Source organism: Arachis hypogaea, chromosome 19 (genome assembly GCF_003086295.3).
Source record: "Arachis hypogaea cultivar Tifrunner chromosome 19, arahy.Tifrunner.gnm2.J5K5, whole genome shotgun sequence".
NCBI lineage: Eukaryota > Viridiplantae > Streptophyta > Magnoliopsida > Fabales > Fabaceae > Arachis > Arachis hypogaea.
This window is the reverse complement of record NC_092054.1, coordinates 22,793,442-22,811,265: the sequence shown is the minus strand read 5'-3', so window position 1 is coordinate 22,811,265 and position 17,824 is coordinate 22,793,442. Positions and strand designations below refer to the sequence as shown.

Here is a 17,824-nt window from a genome sequence, read left to right as displayed (position 1 = left end):
TATACAAATATAATTGATAAATAAAAAGATATTTTTGTATAAAATATTCAAACATATCATTATTTTTATTTTTTTATAAGATCTTTTAAAAAAGATAATTCTAATTTTTTTTTAAAAAATTAACCTAAATAAATCATTAGTCTAAATTTTTTAATATAATAATCTAATAACATATTTTATTTATATTCCTAAACATTGACAACTAACGGACCAGAAAAATTTTAATAACTTTTTTAACATATTTTTTTTAGTTAATCGATAATTTATTTATTTTCAAGATAAAAAGTAGGAATTTATTTGTGATTTACTCTTAAAATATAGGGTATAGATATCGAAGCCTAGATATAGTCATATAGAAGCATAGATATAAAAAAACCTTACTCTTTAGTCTTTATTATTTGATTTATTTGATTTGTGGTGACCGATTTGTCAAAATTTTTCACCACCCTGTCTAGTGTGCGCCTAAGACCGGTCGAATTGGAACCTTTTCATTCAAGTCCTTCAGCAGCAAAAGAAGACAATTTTTTATTCCGGTTTTAATTTTTCCACTATAGATTAGTCCCACATATTTCCTCCAAAATATTTTTAAAGAAAATAAAAAATAATATTAAATCCCTTTTCACTTTCGGCCACCATCGTGGCTCCGTCGCGGACACCGAAAAAGGGATCAAAACTCATCCCCCCTCCATCCCCAGCTCAAATTCCAAATACGAATTAAAGTTTTTTCCATTTCATTTATTATTACTTTTATTTTCTTAGCACTCAAATTCAACCTAAATCAATTCATTCGCTTACCCAATTCCCAGCACATCCAATGTGATAAAAGGTAAGTTACCAAGACCCAGCTAAATTCTCTGTATTTCTGATATTTCATATCTTGGACTGTTATTAATTCTCGGCTTTTTTTAGAAACACTTACATAAAAGATTGTTCTCTTTTTGAAGCTAATCAATTTATTAGTAGAACAAAGCTTTCGTTTTGTTTTACTTTTTCGGATTCGGTGCCCCTTAAAATCTGTGTTGTGCTCTCTTTTAATTCCCAAATGCACTTTGGTAACCTCTGAAAGTGCAACACTTCTTCATATCTTCAACTGTAACCGTTCCACAGGTCTTTCAGAATCTTTCCCGAAAACCCGCTTTTTTGGAAATTTTTTTGTCTGTTCATATTTTCTGTTAGTTTGTTTTTATGGTTTGTACTGTTTGGTTTGGTTATGCTGGTTCTTTCTCTCTAGTGTCTGGAGCGTCTCGTTCGGTTGCAAGTTGCAATTTCGATTTCTTGGTACTTAACCTGTGACTTCATTTAGATTTGGAATAGTCTCTTGATTTCTCTATGGCTATGCTTTAAGAATGAGGAAAAGGAAAATAAGGAATCTTGTTTTCAGTCTAATGGATTTTAGATTTGAAACTAAAATATGCTTATGAGTTGATGCTACTATGAATGTTGTTAATTTGTGGCGTGATCAGTGCTGTAATGTACTGTTTGTTTGTTTGTTCTTTCTTTTGTTGGTAGGTTGTTTGGCAATCATGGATTTGCGGAAGTGCAAACCTTTGGGTGGTGTATCTTCCCAGACTGTTGCACCTTTGAGTGTTTCGAGCCAGATGAATGAGATGGCCCGATCCCTCAAGGATGTGGGAGGTGTCAGCCATGCTATTCGGACTGATATAGATATAGACCTGCGGGAAGTTTACTTTTTGATTATGCACTTTTTGTCTGCTGGGCCATGCCAGAAGACTTTGCTGCAGTTCTGGAATGAACTCCAAGAGCATCAGCTTCTACCAAGAAGATATCATGCTTGGTATTCAAGAAGTGGTTTACCTGGTGAGGATGCTGCTGAAGATGACGATGGCATCTCTTTTCCTTTGAGTTACAATAATTTGCTGGAAAGGTAGTTTTGATTTATATACAAATCGTCAAGTAACCATATTGAAGATCGAGATGGAATATTTTGATGGTGTTATTGCTGTTTTATTTCTGAAAATGAGATTGGAGGTTTAGTCATGTAGAGCATGTGTTTGATTAGTGTATTCTGTGTTCAAAACAGCTTACAATTAAAATCTTAATGAGAAAGAAAAACAACTTTTCTTGGAAGATTAATCTTATTTCTTAACCAGACTTCTGTAAAGGTTCTTCAAAATTGTATATGCTTCTATATTCTTGACAACTCGACCTCTTGCTTTGCTTAATAGGATGAAAGTGATTCCTATAAATATGTCACTATGTTTTCTTTATTTAAATATGTAGTCATTATATGGCACTTTTTGGTATAGTTATCTCTAAGTAGTTGACTGTCACTCTCAATCTGATGGACTATTATAAAAATTATCAACAAGTGACTAACATTTAGAGGGTATGTTCTATGGTTGATGCAAGTTCGCTTGAGAGATTCATGTTATTCGAACTTTGATTGAGTCATTTCTTTTCCCTTTTCATTCCTTTGGAGCTCAGTATTGGAGTATTCTCCCCCCCCCCCCCCCTTTCTCTCTCAACAACAGAAACACGCACACACACACACAAAAAAAAAAAAGAAGGAAAAGTACCTATGGTGGAGGAGGGTGATTGATATTTTTTACTGGTAGAGGTAACGCTGTTTAGATATTACATGGAAATGGCATTTCTAATTGCTACATCTTTTAGTCAAATAACTGCATTCATTTTGTTTGGAAATCTGTATTGACTTGTTAATGGCTACTTCTTAATATTACATGTGCGTCATTAATTATTGGTGATTCTTTGTAACTACTAGGTATCCTCACATAGCTAAGGATCACTTGGTAAAGCTTCTGAAACAATTAATGCTGAATATGGCTCATCCTTTGCATGGAAAAGTTGGAGGAAGTAGTCCTAATGCAGCTGATGTTCCTACTCTACTTGGATATGGTTCATTTTCACTTTTGGATGGTATAGTAATCTATTTTCACTAGTTAATTATTTGATCTTAACTCTAGTTTCTTATTCAATCTTAGCTCTATAGTTTCTTACTTTGGTACACTGACATAAAAGCCTGTGATATTACAATGTCTTAGTGATGTCTTTATATTTCATCATGATTTACCTTTCTTGTTCTGTGGAATATCGAGAAAGGGATCTAATGTGCTAGGGCTACACAAGTGTCTAGATTTGAAGGGTATTTATTATTCAAAAATTTCATTTTCTGTTTTGCAGAATTCATAATTGAATAAATGAACCTCTGAAATTCATGTTTTCTTCTTGGAATACAGTTTATGGTGATAACTTTAGTGACTCCAATAAGAATGGTTCTAGAGAATGTGTTATGTAATCTTTGTGTGTAATTTATAAATGGGCAAAGGTCCATGATGCTGAATGTTTAAATACTTCATTTGATAGTTGTGTTTAGCTTAGAACATTCAGAATGCACTTGATAAGATCTGTGGATGAATGGGACATTTATCCATTTATTTTTGTTTTAATCTGTGTGTACAGTTGACAGAGAAACAACAGACAGGCAAATTAAGCCCCCTCCAGTTTACTTGCGTTGGCCACACATGGAGGCTAATCAGGTTCAGGGGTTGAGCTTGAGGGAAATAGGTGGTGGTTTTGCAAAACACCATCGTGCTCCATCTATTCGCTCTGTATGTTATGCTATTGCCAAACCATCAACTTTGGTGCAAAAGATGCAAAATATTAAAAAGTTAAGGGGGCACCGTGTTGCTGTCTATTGTGGTATGGCATAATCCTGTATATTTGCTATTAATATGGTGGTTTTATGGGCATGGCATTGGTGAGGTCGTGTTCATTAATTATCATGAAGCCATCAATCAGACATCTAGACATCAATCACATAACATCTATAAAAGTTTATTTCAATGTTTTTATTTTTTATTTTGGGATAACTGCTGCTTTCTCTTCTTGGAGTTAAATATGTTTTTGATAATTATTAACACTTTGAGAAATATAGGTAATAATTTCAGTAGCTTAACTCCCTGTTGAATAGTTAAAAAGAATTTTTTTCTCTGGCAGCTATATTTGATCGATCAGGTAGATATGTTATCAGTGGTTCAGATGATCGTCTTGTCAAGATTTGGTCTATGGAAACTGCATTTTGTTTAGCTAGTTGCCGTGGACATGAAGTGAGTTATGAGTACAGTTACAGTGTTACACAGATGTAATTTGTATAAATTTGTCTTCCTGTTGCTATCGTTTAATCTTCTCTTGTTACTGTTTGTACTGAAGGGTGATATCACTGACTTGGCTGTAAGCTCAAACAATGCTTTGGTAGCATCTGCATCAAATGATTTTGTGATTCGAGTTGTAAGTAGCATATCTTAATTTATGCTTTTCCTTGGATAACACAATCAACTAAAAATTAATGTTTACATTAAAACAGTGGCACTTACCGAATGGGATGCCGATATCAGTTTTACGGGGACATACTGGGGCTGTTAATACTATTGCATTTAGTCCCAGACCCAATGCATATGAGCTGCTATCGTAAGTCCATTTTAGGAGTTGTTGCTTCATTCTATACTTTATCCATGATTATTGTGCTTCATCTGTCTTGTTTCAAATTGATTATTTTAATCCAAAAAGAAAAAAAAATTGTAAATGGTGTTACCTATGATATTCAAGGGTATTGGTTTCCTTATCTTAGTTGTGATGTAGTATTTGCCACATGTCCCACTAATTCAAATTAATAATTTTCTAGAAGTAGTTTTTATTAAATTCATTTTAACTTTTAATTATGAAAGGTGTAACAGTACCCTTATACAAGCAAGGTATTCAAGGAAATCTTTATATATACTGATAAAAGACTACTGTTAAATTGTAGAGAAGAGTAATACAAGATGTTAGGATAAGAAATCCTCCTTGCAAGAGCAAAATACAAACAAAAGAAAATGCTATCAATGTACCTACCTTTCCAAACTCTCAATACGTTTCAAGTGGAAAGTCCTCTAAAAAGACCACAAGCTTTGCACTAATAGAGGTCAAATGTCTTAATATTATTCTATAAAATTTGCTTGCCTCAAAAGCCCATCATTAAAGGTGGGTGAATATACCTTCCTAACCCTCCAAACAAGGCATATACTGCATGCCATGAATATTTTGCCTTTTTGCTACTCCCAAAGGGAAATGGCAGTTGATTTTGTCAAACAGGTGTAGGGTTGTGTACGGTGCAAGCAACACTTACCAACAATTCCAAACTAAGTGTTAATTAAAACAGATGAGATCTTGTTTTGAATCCCCGCACCCACACGCGTATTAGGGACATCATAGTTGTTTGTATTATCTGATTCAAGTCGTCATCCCAGCAATACAAAAACAAGACTAAATTGGGCATGGCCATGAATCACGAATTATTGGAATTGGTCCAATTCCATATAAATGATACAAACTTGTCAATTCACAATACAAATAATGAAGTTCTAAAATGAATCCTGCCACATCCATTCATGAAAATGCAGGGACTCCTTTCCCCTTCTTTTTTTCTCCCACTAGGCATTGATGCAAAGGGTATGGTTAATTTGGTACCATACCTGAGTCACAGTGTGTTGGCTTTTACTCATTAGATAAGCATTAACATTGTCATATTTCAGATCCATGTCAGTAAACATCGGACAGTGTTATTTTTAGTTGTCAATTGTGCCAATATCAGTGCTATGGCTGCAGAATTCATGGTGTGGAAGTTATCTGCTCCAACCCGTGGCACCTGTTGGTCTTTTCTGTTATGGCCATCACATACTGTAGCCAACATTGTAACTGCAATACTTTTCCTGAGGCTAAAACCCTGTCTCTGTCTCTTTCTTCAACTGAAATTCCTGTTGTCGTTACCATGTGTTCTCATGTAAATCATGTCTATCTTTACGCAATCTGAAAGTTTCACATATAGTTGACCTGCTCTCCTTACTGGAGTTTCTATAGGCCTTTTCCGCACATGCTCAAACTTATTGGTTTCTCATTCTACCATTTTTTTTCTAAAATAGATACTATGCAAATGTTTTCTCTCTAATAAATTCATCTCCAATACTATTATGTTTAGTGTATTCAGTCTTCGCTAAACATCTTCATTTTGCTACATTAAACTATTTTTTGTAGTTGGTTTTTGTGGTCAAGCATTTAGTTCCACGCAACATCACTATTATTTTAGTGTATTCAGTCTTAGCTAAACATCTTCATTTTGCTACATTAAACTATTTTTGTAGTTGGTTTTTGTGGTCAAGCATTTAGTTCCATGCAACATCACTATTTAGGAGCGTAGTCAAATTTTCCTTACAGTTTCACTGATACTCTTTTCTTCATTACAAATGACGTGAGATGTCTCCTTTTTATCTACTCAGCCTGAATATCATGATTTATGTTTCGTTCTCTTTCCCTATCATTTTTTTTGCAAGAAGCAAGATACATAAAATGTGTTTTTGTTTGTTAATTTAAGATAGGATTTGCAAATCCTTTCCTAACTTTATTGTTAAGAATATTGAATGGCTGGTAGGGCTTAGCATGTGCTTAACTATTATCAATCCTTTCCAATGTTTCTTTTACCTTGAACTTTGGGGGTCCTTTGATGAAATTTGAAGTTTTGGTCCTCCTTTCTGGTGTAAAACAGGCCAGTGTCCTTCATTAAGTATCTTGTGATACTAACTCTTCTACCTTTCTTGATATGTTGTTTCTAACTAGAGTTTACCCTCTTTGTCCATATTGTGAATCGGTTTGGGTCCCTTGGCTGTTTTATTACCTTTTGGAAGCCTGCAAATACTTATATTCTCTTCTGTAGTGCTTAAGGTTTTGTAGAATTATTGAATGCTCTAGCTATTGCTTTGTTCACCACCCTCTTAATATCTTTCTTGGCAATGGTATTCTTTTCCCTCAAAATGTGCTAAATAATTTTTTTTAACTTGTTCTATATAAAAAAGTTTGATTGTGTATATAATAACTTTCAGCCAGTAGAATGGGAAATAATGGTTAACATGTAGTCATTTGGTGTGATATGTTGATATGATTTTGCACAGATACATTATCCTAATGTCTATGTATATACCACCAATTTGGTCAATCACTGGTCCAGGCACTGACCCTAATACCTTTGAACATATCAATTCTTGCTTTTGCCTTTTTTTTTTGTGAACCCCAAAAAATGGATTGTTATGTCGTTACTACTTCTGATGGATGCAGGGCATCAGATGATGGGACTTGTAGAATATGGGACGCAAGGCACTCGCAAAAGAAACCACGAATATACCTGCCACGACCATCGGATGCTGTAACTGGTCAGATCATTGTTTCTAAATATGTCGATAGATCTAGATGTGGTCTGAATTTTGCTTTATTATGATACTAAATTTAATGTGGTGCTATAATGTGTTCAAGATTGGAGTTGGATCAAAGAGATTCTATTAACACCTAATCCAGTCTAAAACTTCTTTTATATTAAACTATTTATTACTTTGAATGAATGCTATATTTTACGAATATATATTGAATTATATTTTGTGGTTTAAACTGAAATTATGCAAGTTTGAACATTTCAATCAAAGTTTTATTGCTTAAACCTGTCAGATCAGTGCTCGTAGTTGTTGACTGTGATAATTGCTTTTATGTTTAATTTAATCAATGGTGTCACAAGAAGTTCTACTTTTATTGAGCTGAGTTCTCCTCCTATTAACATTGCTAGTGCTCTCAGAGTTAATGTTGTAGGAGTTGACTGTTTTTCTTCAGAAATATAAATAATTAAAAAAAAAATTTGAAAAGTTACTCTTGTTGATCAACGATCATTTGGATTGTTTGAAGAATTAGCAAGTTTTGCAGGGAGGAGCAGTGGCGCACCAGCTAATGTACCATCCTCAAGTAATGGACAACAAAGCCATCAGATACTTTGTTGTGCATTTAATGCAAATGGAACTGTTTTTGTTACTGGTAGCTCTGATACTTATGCCCGGGTGGGTTTACACATGTGCTCTTAGATATGTCTTTGTCTTCCATAAATACATTTGCGACTCTTAGATATGTCCTCGTCTTCCATAAATACTTATTGCTATTTGCAGGTGTGGAATGCTTTCAAGTCCAACTCGGAAGACTCAGAACAACCAATACATGAGATGGATGTATTAGCGGGCCATGAGAATGATGTTAATTATGTGCAGTTTAGGTTAGCTTCTCCTAGTTGGATTTACTTCAATTTGTTTACATTTTATTTTGAAAAGGTTCTTATTATCCTAACAATTTCCCTATGCAGTGGTTGCTCTGTGCCTTCAAAATTTTTGACAGCTGACCCTTGGAGAGAAGAAAATAACTTGAAGCTCAGAAATTACTGGTAAATATATTTTCTGTAGCCTTTTGACTACACTTTGTTTCAATGTACGCAGTTTTCATTACTAAATATTTTGCATGCTGATGTCATGAACTGTACTTTTTCAGGTATTGTCATGATAACATAGTTACCTGCTCTCGTGATGGAAGTGCCATTATATGGGTTCCTAGATCTCGTAGATCTCATGTGAGCTTCTTTAAATAAGTTTATCATTTAACCATGGTTTACTTTTAGTTGCAACATCATATTGCTGTTTGATATTCCAGAAATATTTTGGGCATCTTCATGGCATGTTCAGTTTGTCAGTTCCATAGTTTTCCAGCAATTATGCATTAAGTTTCCTATTACCATTTCAGGGAAAGGTTGGTCGCTGGGTTCGTGCATATCATCTGAAAGTGCCACCACCACCTTTGCCTCCTCAACCTCCACGAGGGGGTCCTAGACAGAGACCCCTTCCTACTCCCCGTGGTGTCAACATGATTGTGTGGAGCCTGGACAATCGCTTTGTACTGGCCGCTATCATGGGTAATGCACTGTAATAGCTAAAACTATTACAGCTTGTAAAATTTACAATAACATAATTGGTTTACGCGCATATTAAATTGATGGCATCTTATGTTGACATTAGTACGTGAAAATTCGATTCTTATAATTAAAATATGATAAGTGTCATTTTTCCAATGTTGTCTATTGAAAGAAGAGGAGAATCTGAGATAGTCTTAGAGAGAATGTAGTAACTGATATTCTCTTGCTGTGGTTGCGAATATATAGAGCAGTTTTTGGTAATTTGCTGAGCAAGCTATGCAAAGGCAGAATATGAAACTAGCTGGTAGTTACTTCAGATAGCATAGCTGGCTGTTGGCATGTGATCCACTGCAGTAGACCTAGGGATACTTTTATGCACTCTCCATAGTTTTTTCATTCTTTCAAGGACCTCTCTGTGTTGGTGTTAACTACCAACAGTTCCAAATGATGCAGCTTACTGGCAGGACTATTATTGAATGGGTTAAATTTGTGTCGTGCATTGTTTGCTGATCATTTCTCCTGGAGACAGTTGTCTTGGTTCTTTTTAATCTGCTGACATTCGCATCACTGATTGCTGCTGTTAATATTCCCCCAAGCCTCGATAATTCTTGTTTAAGTATTCACACACATTAGGAACACTGTGAACTTCAGATTTTCCTGATTGTTGTCATGTCATGATAGTCCATCATCCATTTGACTTTTCATTTACTAACAGATTTTTGTACTCCTGCTGCATACTAATTTTTTAGTTACTTCATGGTTGATAAGTTTCACGATTACTGCTTTAACTGAAGACTTGTCTTTTCGTCTTGAAGATTGCAGGATATGTGTTTGGAATGCAGTTGATGGCAGCTTAGTGCACTCTTTGACTGGTCATTCAGCATCTGTAAGCACCCCCCCCCCCCAAAAAAAAAAGCAGGCTTCTGTCTTCTCTTTCTCTCTTTTATCTCTTCTTGTGTCTGGTCTTCGTATATCTGTTAATTCTACTCTTGCTGTTGACTAATCACGAACTCAACTGTCTCTTTCTGTTCTTAATTTTGGGGTGGGGACAAATTTAAAATGTGTTTGTTCTTATTGTGGATTTGATGTTTCGTTGCCTTTTCAATTCCTGGTTTTATGTTCATTTGAATTTTGTAGTTTCCTTCATGACTAATGCTTAGTTTTCAATGGTTTGCAGTCTTACGTTTTGGATGTTCATCCTTTCAACCCGCGGATAGCTATGAGTGCTGGGTATGATGGTCGAACTATTGTGTGGGATGTAAGCTTCTTTTGTTTTGCGCTCTTGGTGTTATCATGTTCTTTACATAGAATAATCTAATTTTGCTGCTTCTCTGATATTCTTTTTCAAGATATGGGAGGGTGTACCTGTTCAAACATATGAACTTGGACGTTTTAAGTTGGTTGATGGGAAGTTTTCTCCGTAAGTGTCTAAAGATTTCTTTATTTGCTGGATTTTTTATTTATTATTAAGCTTGCTTAATTTTGTAAATTCAATACTTTCTTTTTTGTCTATGGTTTTTCCTGTTTAAGTATTATAAAATTTGTTCATACTTTTGTAATAATGAATGTGGTAGAGACCCTAGCCAACAGTGAAAGAATTGTTATTAAAATGAGCATTTTTAGGAATTAAAACTCGAGGTTATTTATGAAAGAATAAGTGAATTCTCTTGATTCCCTCTGATTTTGGGTGATCTATCCAATCTGCTGGGTAAGAGCAGGGTGGGGCCATACTGAAATTGAACAATGCTAGCAGGTTGAAGTGGTCCTATGTTCGCAGGCTTTGTTCTCTATTGTTTTCTTCATTTTTCCCCTTTTACTTAATTTGTTATTTCACTATTGTACTGTTCTGAAACTGATATTCCTCATTGGTATACTGGTTTAATAAATAGACTCAGAAGGTTATTCAGTAATTATCATAACCTGGTATTGCTTACAACAGTGTCCTTTGCGTGCTTTTCCCTACTTATTGGAACTTCTCTTAGCGAAATATTAACTAACCTGAAGAGATTAAATTTACTTAAGAGCTACATACTGAGTAATGTCTACTCGAGGTAGGTCTTTTACTGCTTTAGGTGGAGGCTTAGTAATTGATCCCCCAAAAAGACCACATTGAAAAAAATAAAAACACATCCCTCTTGCAAGAGCCCTTCAGGTTTGGAGTGTGGATAAGGCACATGCCCACTTTATTGTGTGATGAAACTCAACTTTTATAAGAATGAGGGGAATAAGTTTCAAACTTCCAACCACTGTTCTAGAGAGTCCAGCCTGTCATGTAACGACTCATGAACATTTTATTTCTTAAATACATTTTGGATGATTCTTAATCTTGCCATATATATAATGGTTTACTCTTATGCAGTTCCATGTTCAATCTGAGTAACAAATTTTCATACTTTGATTTTATTAATGGACGATGGTAGTTTTCTGGATGACCCTATATGAGCGTCCTTTTTCAAGATTTTGTACAGTTAATAGGTTAAATTATTATTATATGAAGTATGTGGATATGCCTTCTGCACCATGTATCTTTGATGAGCAAACTACCAATGATGGATGTTCCATCCCACAAATACCATGTCTTATAGCATCCATATTTGATGAACAATCTTTGATGTTAATCTGTTATTCTGTGTCTGTTGTAGGGATGGAACGTCTATTGTGCTTTCAGATGATGTTGGTCAAATATATTTTGTGAATACAGGTCAAGGGGAGTCTCAGAAGGATGCCAAATATGATCAGGTTGTCTGATATGGCAGTGTTGCTACATTTGTTATCTATATTTGCTCCAGAAAGTTATTCATTTTGAGTGACTCTTTGGTTTTTCTGGCAGTTCTTTCTTGGTGATTATCGTCCCCTTATTCAGGATACTCAGGGAAATGTTCTTGATCAGGTTGACATTAATCATTTATGTCTCTCCCTCTAAATGATTTATTTTATTTACAGAATTGATAATTTAATATTTTATTTACTTATTTTTATTTTTTTTTGGGTTATAGGAGACCCAACTACCTCCACACCGAAGAAACATTCAGGAACCCCTATGTGATTCAAGTATGTTCTTATTTCTTATATTCCTGCAATGCCTACTTTGAGTCTAGATCTCTTATAGATATTCTATGATACTAGGTATGTTGCCATATCCAGAGCCCTATCAGACTCAATTTCAGCAGCGTCGACACAGTGCTCTTGGCATTGAGTGGCGTCCTTCATTGATAAAATATGCTGTTGGTCCTGATTTTAGTGTTGGTCAGGACTACCAGGTATTACCTTTGCCAGATTTGGAAGGAATGGTTGAGCCACAAGCAGAATTCATTGATGCTGTGTTCTGGGAACCAGAATACGAGATTGTAAGTGATGATAATGACTCTGAGTACAATGTAAATGAGGATCATATCAGTGCTGCTGAACGAGGGAGCATTAGTGCCATCTCTTCTAGTGATCTAGAAAGCAGTGAAGACTCTGGAAACAGGGATAGCCTTCGTAGATCAAGAAGGAAAAAGCATAATGTTGATGTAAGTTCGGTCTTTATCTTTGTTGGATCGATCTTATTCACAACTTGTAATCTAACCATGACATTTCAGGTTGAAGCAATGACTTCTTCTGGAAGGCGTGTCCGGAAAAGGAATTTGAATGAGTGTGTTGGAAATCCTTCTGGAAGTAGCAGAAATAAGAAATCCAAAGGCAGCTTGAAATCATCAAAACGGAAATCTTCCAAAGCTAAGGCATTGAGACCCCAGAGAACTGCTGCACGGAATGCTCGGAATATGTTCTCCCAAATTGGTGAAACATCTACAGATGGAGATGATGATGATCATGAAGATGAATCATCAGACAGTTTACAGGATTCCGACATTAGTGAACCTGAGAGGAAAATGCATGGTAAACATGATGAACTTAAAAGACCAGCTTTGGAAGAGTTTGCCAATGTAGTTAAGTCACCTGTATATTCTGAGCCTCCAGTAAATGTCGAAAATAGACGGCGACTGGTTCTTAAGTTTTCACTTTCAAAGAAGACCGTGCCTTTAGAGGACACAACCCCATCATGTGAGACTCATTCCAATATGCTATGTGATTCAGAGTATTCTAGACACCAAGAAAGCACTCAAAATACTCTACCAGAAAGTTCTATAGACCCAGCATTATCTTATATGGATGTAAATAATGCTCAACATCCTGAAAGCCATAACAGAAATGAATGTAGTGATAGAACACAAGCTGAATCCTCTATAAATCACACGGAGACAAGGAGACAGAAACATGCACTTCCAAGATTAGAGGATGCATTGCAGACTGATACTGAATTTGATGGCCATCTTGAGCACGATGCAATGGGTATGTAAAGCCGACACTAATTTAATAAATGCTTCATTGTTTCCTTTTCTTTGTTCAGTATTTTAACATGATATGGTGCAATGGTGTTGTTTGATCTATGTAGCCGACTGTCTAGTCAATAAGATTTTGTTTATTCAAATGTCTTTTCATCATGATTTGCAGATCAGAGCATATGGTTAACAAATTAGAAGCTGCTGGTTCATGATTAATCAAGAGTCAGCTGATCATTATAATGTTGATGGCTTTCATGTGTTACAATAAGTGAATGACGGAGATAAAGGCCAGTCTGGATTGAGAAACAAAAGGAAGGCTCACAGAAAACAATTAATATTCCTCAAGTCACTCTTTGGATCACAAAATGAAGCTCCTATGAAATCAACGAAGATAGTTATTAAGAAAAAGCAGATTTCAGCTGACAATGTAGGTCCCTGCAGACTGAAAATTGTTAGTTCTAATGGAGCTTCAATAGGTGCTAGAGGTGATGTAGTTTCTAGAAGTTCCTCTGTTATGGACCCTAATCTAGTTATCAATGGGCCAGAAGGTGAAGATGACATAAAATTAAGTTCACCACAATTACGGCATTCATATTCAGACAGAAGAAGTTATGATCATGCCATGAAAGGAGAATGTCATATAAAGGTGAAGCCAATCCAGATGGCCTTGCTTGTAATTGGGAAGAACATACTTCTACTTTCAGCAACCAATCTGATTCAGAAAATGGTGAATCAGATGTTGTAAGTGATACAATACGTCGGACACGGTCTACCAGGATGAAGACAAATTCTGATGAGCCAAGTTCTTTGAACATAAGGATTAAGACTCGCGGGAGCCAAATTCCAGGGCCTTATCCGGTTTGGGAAGGCTCTTCCATTAGAGGTTCGGATCAACTTCATCGAGGAACAAGGTCTAGCAGAAACAGACGTGAATATGTTTCCATTGACCCTGGTATTTTTAACCCGAAAGATGTCAAATCGCCGTTTCAAAAAATTGCCATGGCTGATGCTTTCAGAGCATGAGGAGGGTTACAGATATATACCTCAACTTGGCGATGAGTTGTATACTTGAGACAGGTAGCTTATGTAACCATTATTTTCCCTTATTACAGCTGGTACTACTTTTTTTATTTTGTTTGGTAGCAGGCTTCTAATATTTGTTTCCCATTTTACATTCTTGATCTTAATTGATTGTCTTGTAATCTGTTTAGAATCACATTTTTTTTAACTATAAAAATGTGTTTTTTGTATTAATTTGGCTAAGTATGAGAAATAGGATGCTACTTATAGAAAATTACAATGTTATAAAAGAAGTATAGGTATAGACCTAAGCATAGAACCTTGGCTCATTTGACTTGATAGTTAGGCTAACTGTCATGCAAATGTCTTGGTTGGTTAACCTAAGGTGTTGCAGCTGCACGGCTATTTGCTGCATGACATCTGACTAAGCTACTGTGTGTTCTAATATCTTTCTAATTACTGATTATATATGGTTGGCACATCAAGAGTACATCGAGTTAATGGGCTGAGCATAACAGGTCCATGGAGATATTTTAGGGCTACGTACTTCTGAGATTTGCAAGGTTGACAGCTTGAATATGCGCTCAGCCGGGTTCTGGGGTAGCTGTTGTAAACTCACACTTCGATTTATCGATCCTTCTTCGCCAGCAGAAGGGAAATCATTTCATTAACTCTACCTGAACTGATTAACTTCTCTGATTTTGTTATTGAAAGAACATGGTATGAAGCTTCAATGATCAGGTTGGTTTCGAGAGATAAATGCATGGTCTGGTGAGATTCTGATCAGATGTGGTGGAAATTGGTGGGAGGGTAGAATTATGGACTACAAGACAATCTCCTGAGTTTCCTGACAGTCCTTGGTTAAGGTGTCAGGTTCCAGTACAAGACTGAACCAGGAGCAAACTATCAGCACAGCCCGTGGGAACTTTATGATCCTGATACTCGATGGGTGCATCCCCACATTGACAAAGATACTAGAGATAAGCTGCTGTCTCTTTTTGCTAAATTAGACCACAGGGTGAGTAGAAATGAAGTTTCTTTAACCTCTCTCGTTTTGCTTGCCCCAATTAGTTATGATTAAGCAAGTTCCTAATGTTGACTTTAGAAAATAAACAGGAAGAACCTTTTAAAGTTATCGCGTGCTGATTAATCTTGTTATTGTTATTTCCCCCCCCCCCCCCCCCCTCCCCCCCCCCCCCCCCCCCCCCCCCCCCCCCCCCCCCCCCCCCCCTTTATCCAGATAAGTACAGTATCCAGCATTGGAGGAAATAACTGACAAGACGGATTTTTCAAGCAGTAAGCTTACAACTTAAGAGTAAAGTCAAGGAGTCGTCATAGATGAAGTCACTTTGCATTGTACATTTTTTACCCATTGGACTTGCGACTCATGGGGGTCACCAACCTCATCTCATCCAATGGTAGAGAGAATGTAAAACTGATGTACAATGCAAGGTGGGTCACTCAAATTTTTTTCGATATGAAATCAATCTGGTTGAAGAAGAGACCAACGTTCCTATGTTTTTTATATGGGAATTTCACCGGTGATGAGTGAAGATTATAACTAAATTTTTTTAGGGGAGTGTTCATTGCACACATGTTATTTTTAAATTTTTTCTATTATAAAATAAATCTTCACTCATTGAAAACACTTTCACCGTAGCATTATTTTTTCTTATCTTTATTGCGGAACTCAGCCTTCAAATAAGATGCAGGTCATAGAGTTTTTAATTGGAATTTCAATTTATCCAATAAAAGAATAAAGGTTTGTTTGGATTTAAATTTTGTTATCTTTGATTTTCATGACAGGTACCGTTCAATTTCTCCGAACTGATTCAAGCAAGTTAAGAATGATTATTATAGGAGTGTGGATAGTGTTAAGCATGAATAACTGTAATGCTAATGAATGCCGAGGACTACTTTAGTATCAATAACCAATTTCAGATGCTGGCAAAGATAAGCGATACAAGATTATTTTAGAAGAAACTCGAAAAGGATATTAGAAATTTAGACAAGCGGACATACTGATTTTTCTTTTTTTCAGGGTTCGTAATTCTTTCACTATTAATTTATGTTCCCATTTCTTTTACCTCTAGTTTTGAGACTCTTCGGTTCTGAGCAATTGGTTATATAAAATGTATTATGGATTAACATAGTTGATAGTTTTCATGTGTACATAATGCTGAGCCCTCCTTTTAAATGCCGAGGATCATGATTACAATAGTGTAAGTTGTTTTCATGAATGGACTCCATGAGTCTAAACTTTGGATTCAATATAATTTACTCAAAATCAATCTAAATTTCGAAAGCTAATTACAAGTTAAATATAATTCACATTCAGCATGTACAAATTGAAATATCTCGAGAAGACTTGGTCATCATTACTTTTTATGAGTTAAGCAAAGCATAAAACTGCTGATAAGTTATATCATAGAAATTGCGCCTCCATTATTGTATCACATATCCAGAAAACCATACCCCGTTCCTCAACATAATGAACCTCTCGAAAATGTGTATATCAAAAATAATTTTGATAATCAATGTTCTACAAACAAAAAATAATTGTGGCTTCGATCAAGTTTCAAGTACAAAACGTATTTGCTTTAATAGATAAGCTCGCAAAACAATTGAATAAGTTTTTAAATGTGCCTTATATCATATTGAATTAATTAATTGTCTAAAAAAAAAATTCTAGAATTAATTTTGATGAACTCGAAACTTTGATTCTAACATGTACAACTTTTCGTCTAAACTTTGGATTGGCCTTGTTCCTTCGAGAGTTGAGCTCCTCACGTAGTTTATAATTTTAGAAGGTTAAACACCATGGACAAACTCTGTAAATTGAAGATGTTGTCTGATAATGAGGTGAGCTGTGTGTTTTGTGGTACGAGTAAGGAGTCGGTTCATCATATATTTTCTGGGTGTGAGTGGTTTTGGGAAATATGGAGCGCAATCTTTCAAAGATGGAATCTGACGTGAGTCTGGCATCAAACGCCTAAGGACTGCTTTTATTGTTGGATGAATCAGCCTATTAACAAACTGCGCAAAAGAGAATGGATGGTGTATTTTTTAGCTGTCTTTGGGTAATTTAGAAGGAGCATAACTCCTGAATTTTTGGGAAGAAGGCAAGAACTCTTGATGCTTGTGTTAACGAAGTCCAATTCTTTGCCAACCGGTGGCTGAAGAATAGGGAAAATAGTTATGTGTTTTGCCTTGATGGAAGAACTTGTAAGAGAGGACATAATGGTTTAATGGAGTATATGTGTCTGATGGTGATCCTTCGGTGGAGGATGAAGACCCTACGAGTCTTGCTTTGTTAGATATGTGTTTATAATTTCCTTATTTCTTGAAGTAGTTTATTGTTGGGTTAAGTACTTTTTTCGTCTTTAAATTTTAAGGTCAAAATCAAAATCCTCTTTACTTTTTTTTCGTACTAAAATCATCATCACGCTAAATCGTCATTTTTTTTTGTGACTAAATAGAAATAAAGAAAAAAAAAAAAAGATACAAAATCAAATTAATTGGCTAGGGTCATATCTAAATCTATTAGATGTTGAAGCTCACTCCATGGTTGGCTCCAATTCGAGTGAATGTCCGCGACAGAAGCAGCTGCTTTAGTCATACAATCTGCAACACTATTTGCAGTCCTCTGAATTAAAAGAATAGAGACTCTCCAATTCCAATTCATAACCTCCTG

General features: G+C 35.6%; 1 protein-coding gene across 1 annotated transcript; it reads left to right on the top strand.

Annotated features, from left to right (window-relative positions):
- Positions 1-414: 414 nt before the first annotated feature.
- LOC112778095 (uncharacterized) lies at positions 415-13,438 on the top strand. Its single transcript, XM_072228880.1, has 22 exons — positions 415-826; positions 1,510-1,885; positions 2,744-2,898; positions 3,442-3,681; positions 3,979-4,088; positions 4,192-4,269; positions 4,346-4,449; positions 7,126-7,220; positions 7,759-7,889; positions 7,995-8,098; positions 8,186-8,263; positions 8,368-8,446; positions 8,617-8,785; positions 9,601-9,671; positions 9,963-10,043; positions 10,135-10,205; positions 11,428-11,524; positions 11,616-11,675; positions 11,782-11,836; positions 11,912-12,297; positions 12,367-13,117; positions 13,280-13,438. Exons 2-22 carry the CDS (start codon positions 1,524-1,526, stop codon positions 13,303-13,305), a joined length of 3,303 nt encoding a protein of 1,100 aa, XP_072084981.1. The 5' UTR covers positions 415-826; positions 1,510-1,523; the 3' UTR covers positions 13,306-13,438.
- Positions 13,439-17,824: the final 4,386 nt, after the last annotated feature.

What these genes read in the sequence shown, in the direction of transcription:
- LOC112778095 (XM_072228880.1), top strand. Translation starts at nt 1,524, where the DNA reads ATGGATTTGCGGAAGTGCAAACCTTTGGGTGGTGTATCTTCCCAGACT. An exon ending in TTCATTTTCACTTTTGGATG is followed by an intron (nt 2,899 to 3,441) that starts GTATAGTAATCT and finishes CTGTGTGTACAG; the next exon opens with TTGACAGAGAAACAACAGAC. An exon ending in ACCATCGGATGCTGTAACTG is followed by an intron (nt 7,221 to 7,758) that starts GTCAGATCATTG and finishes CAAGTTTTGCAG; the next exon opens with GGAGGAGCAGTGGCGCACCA.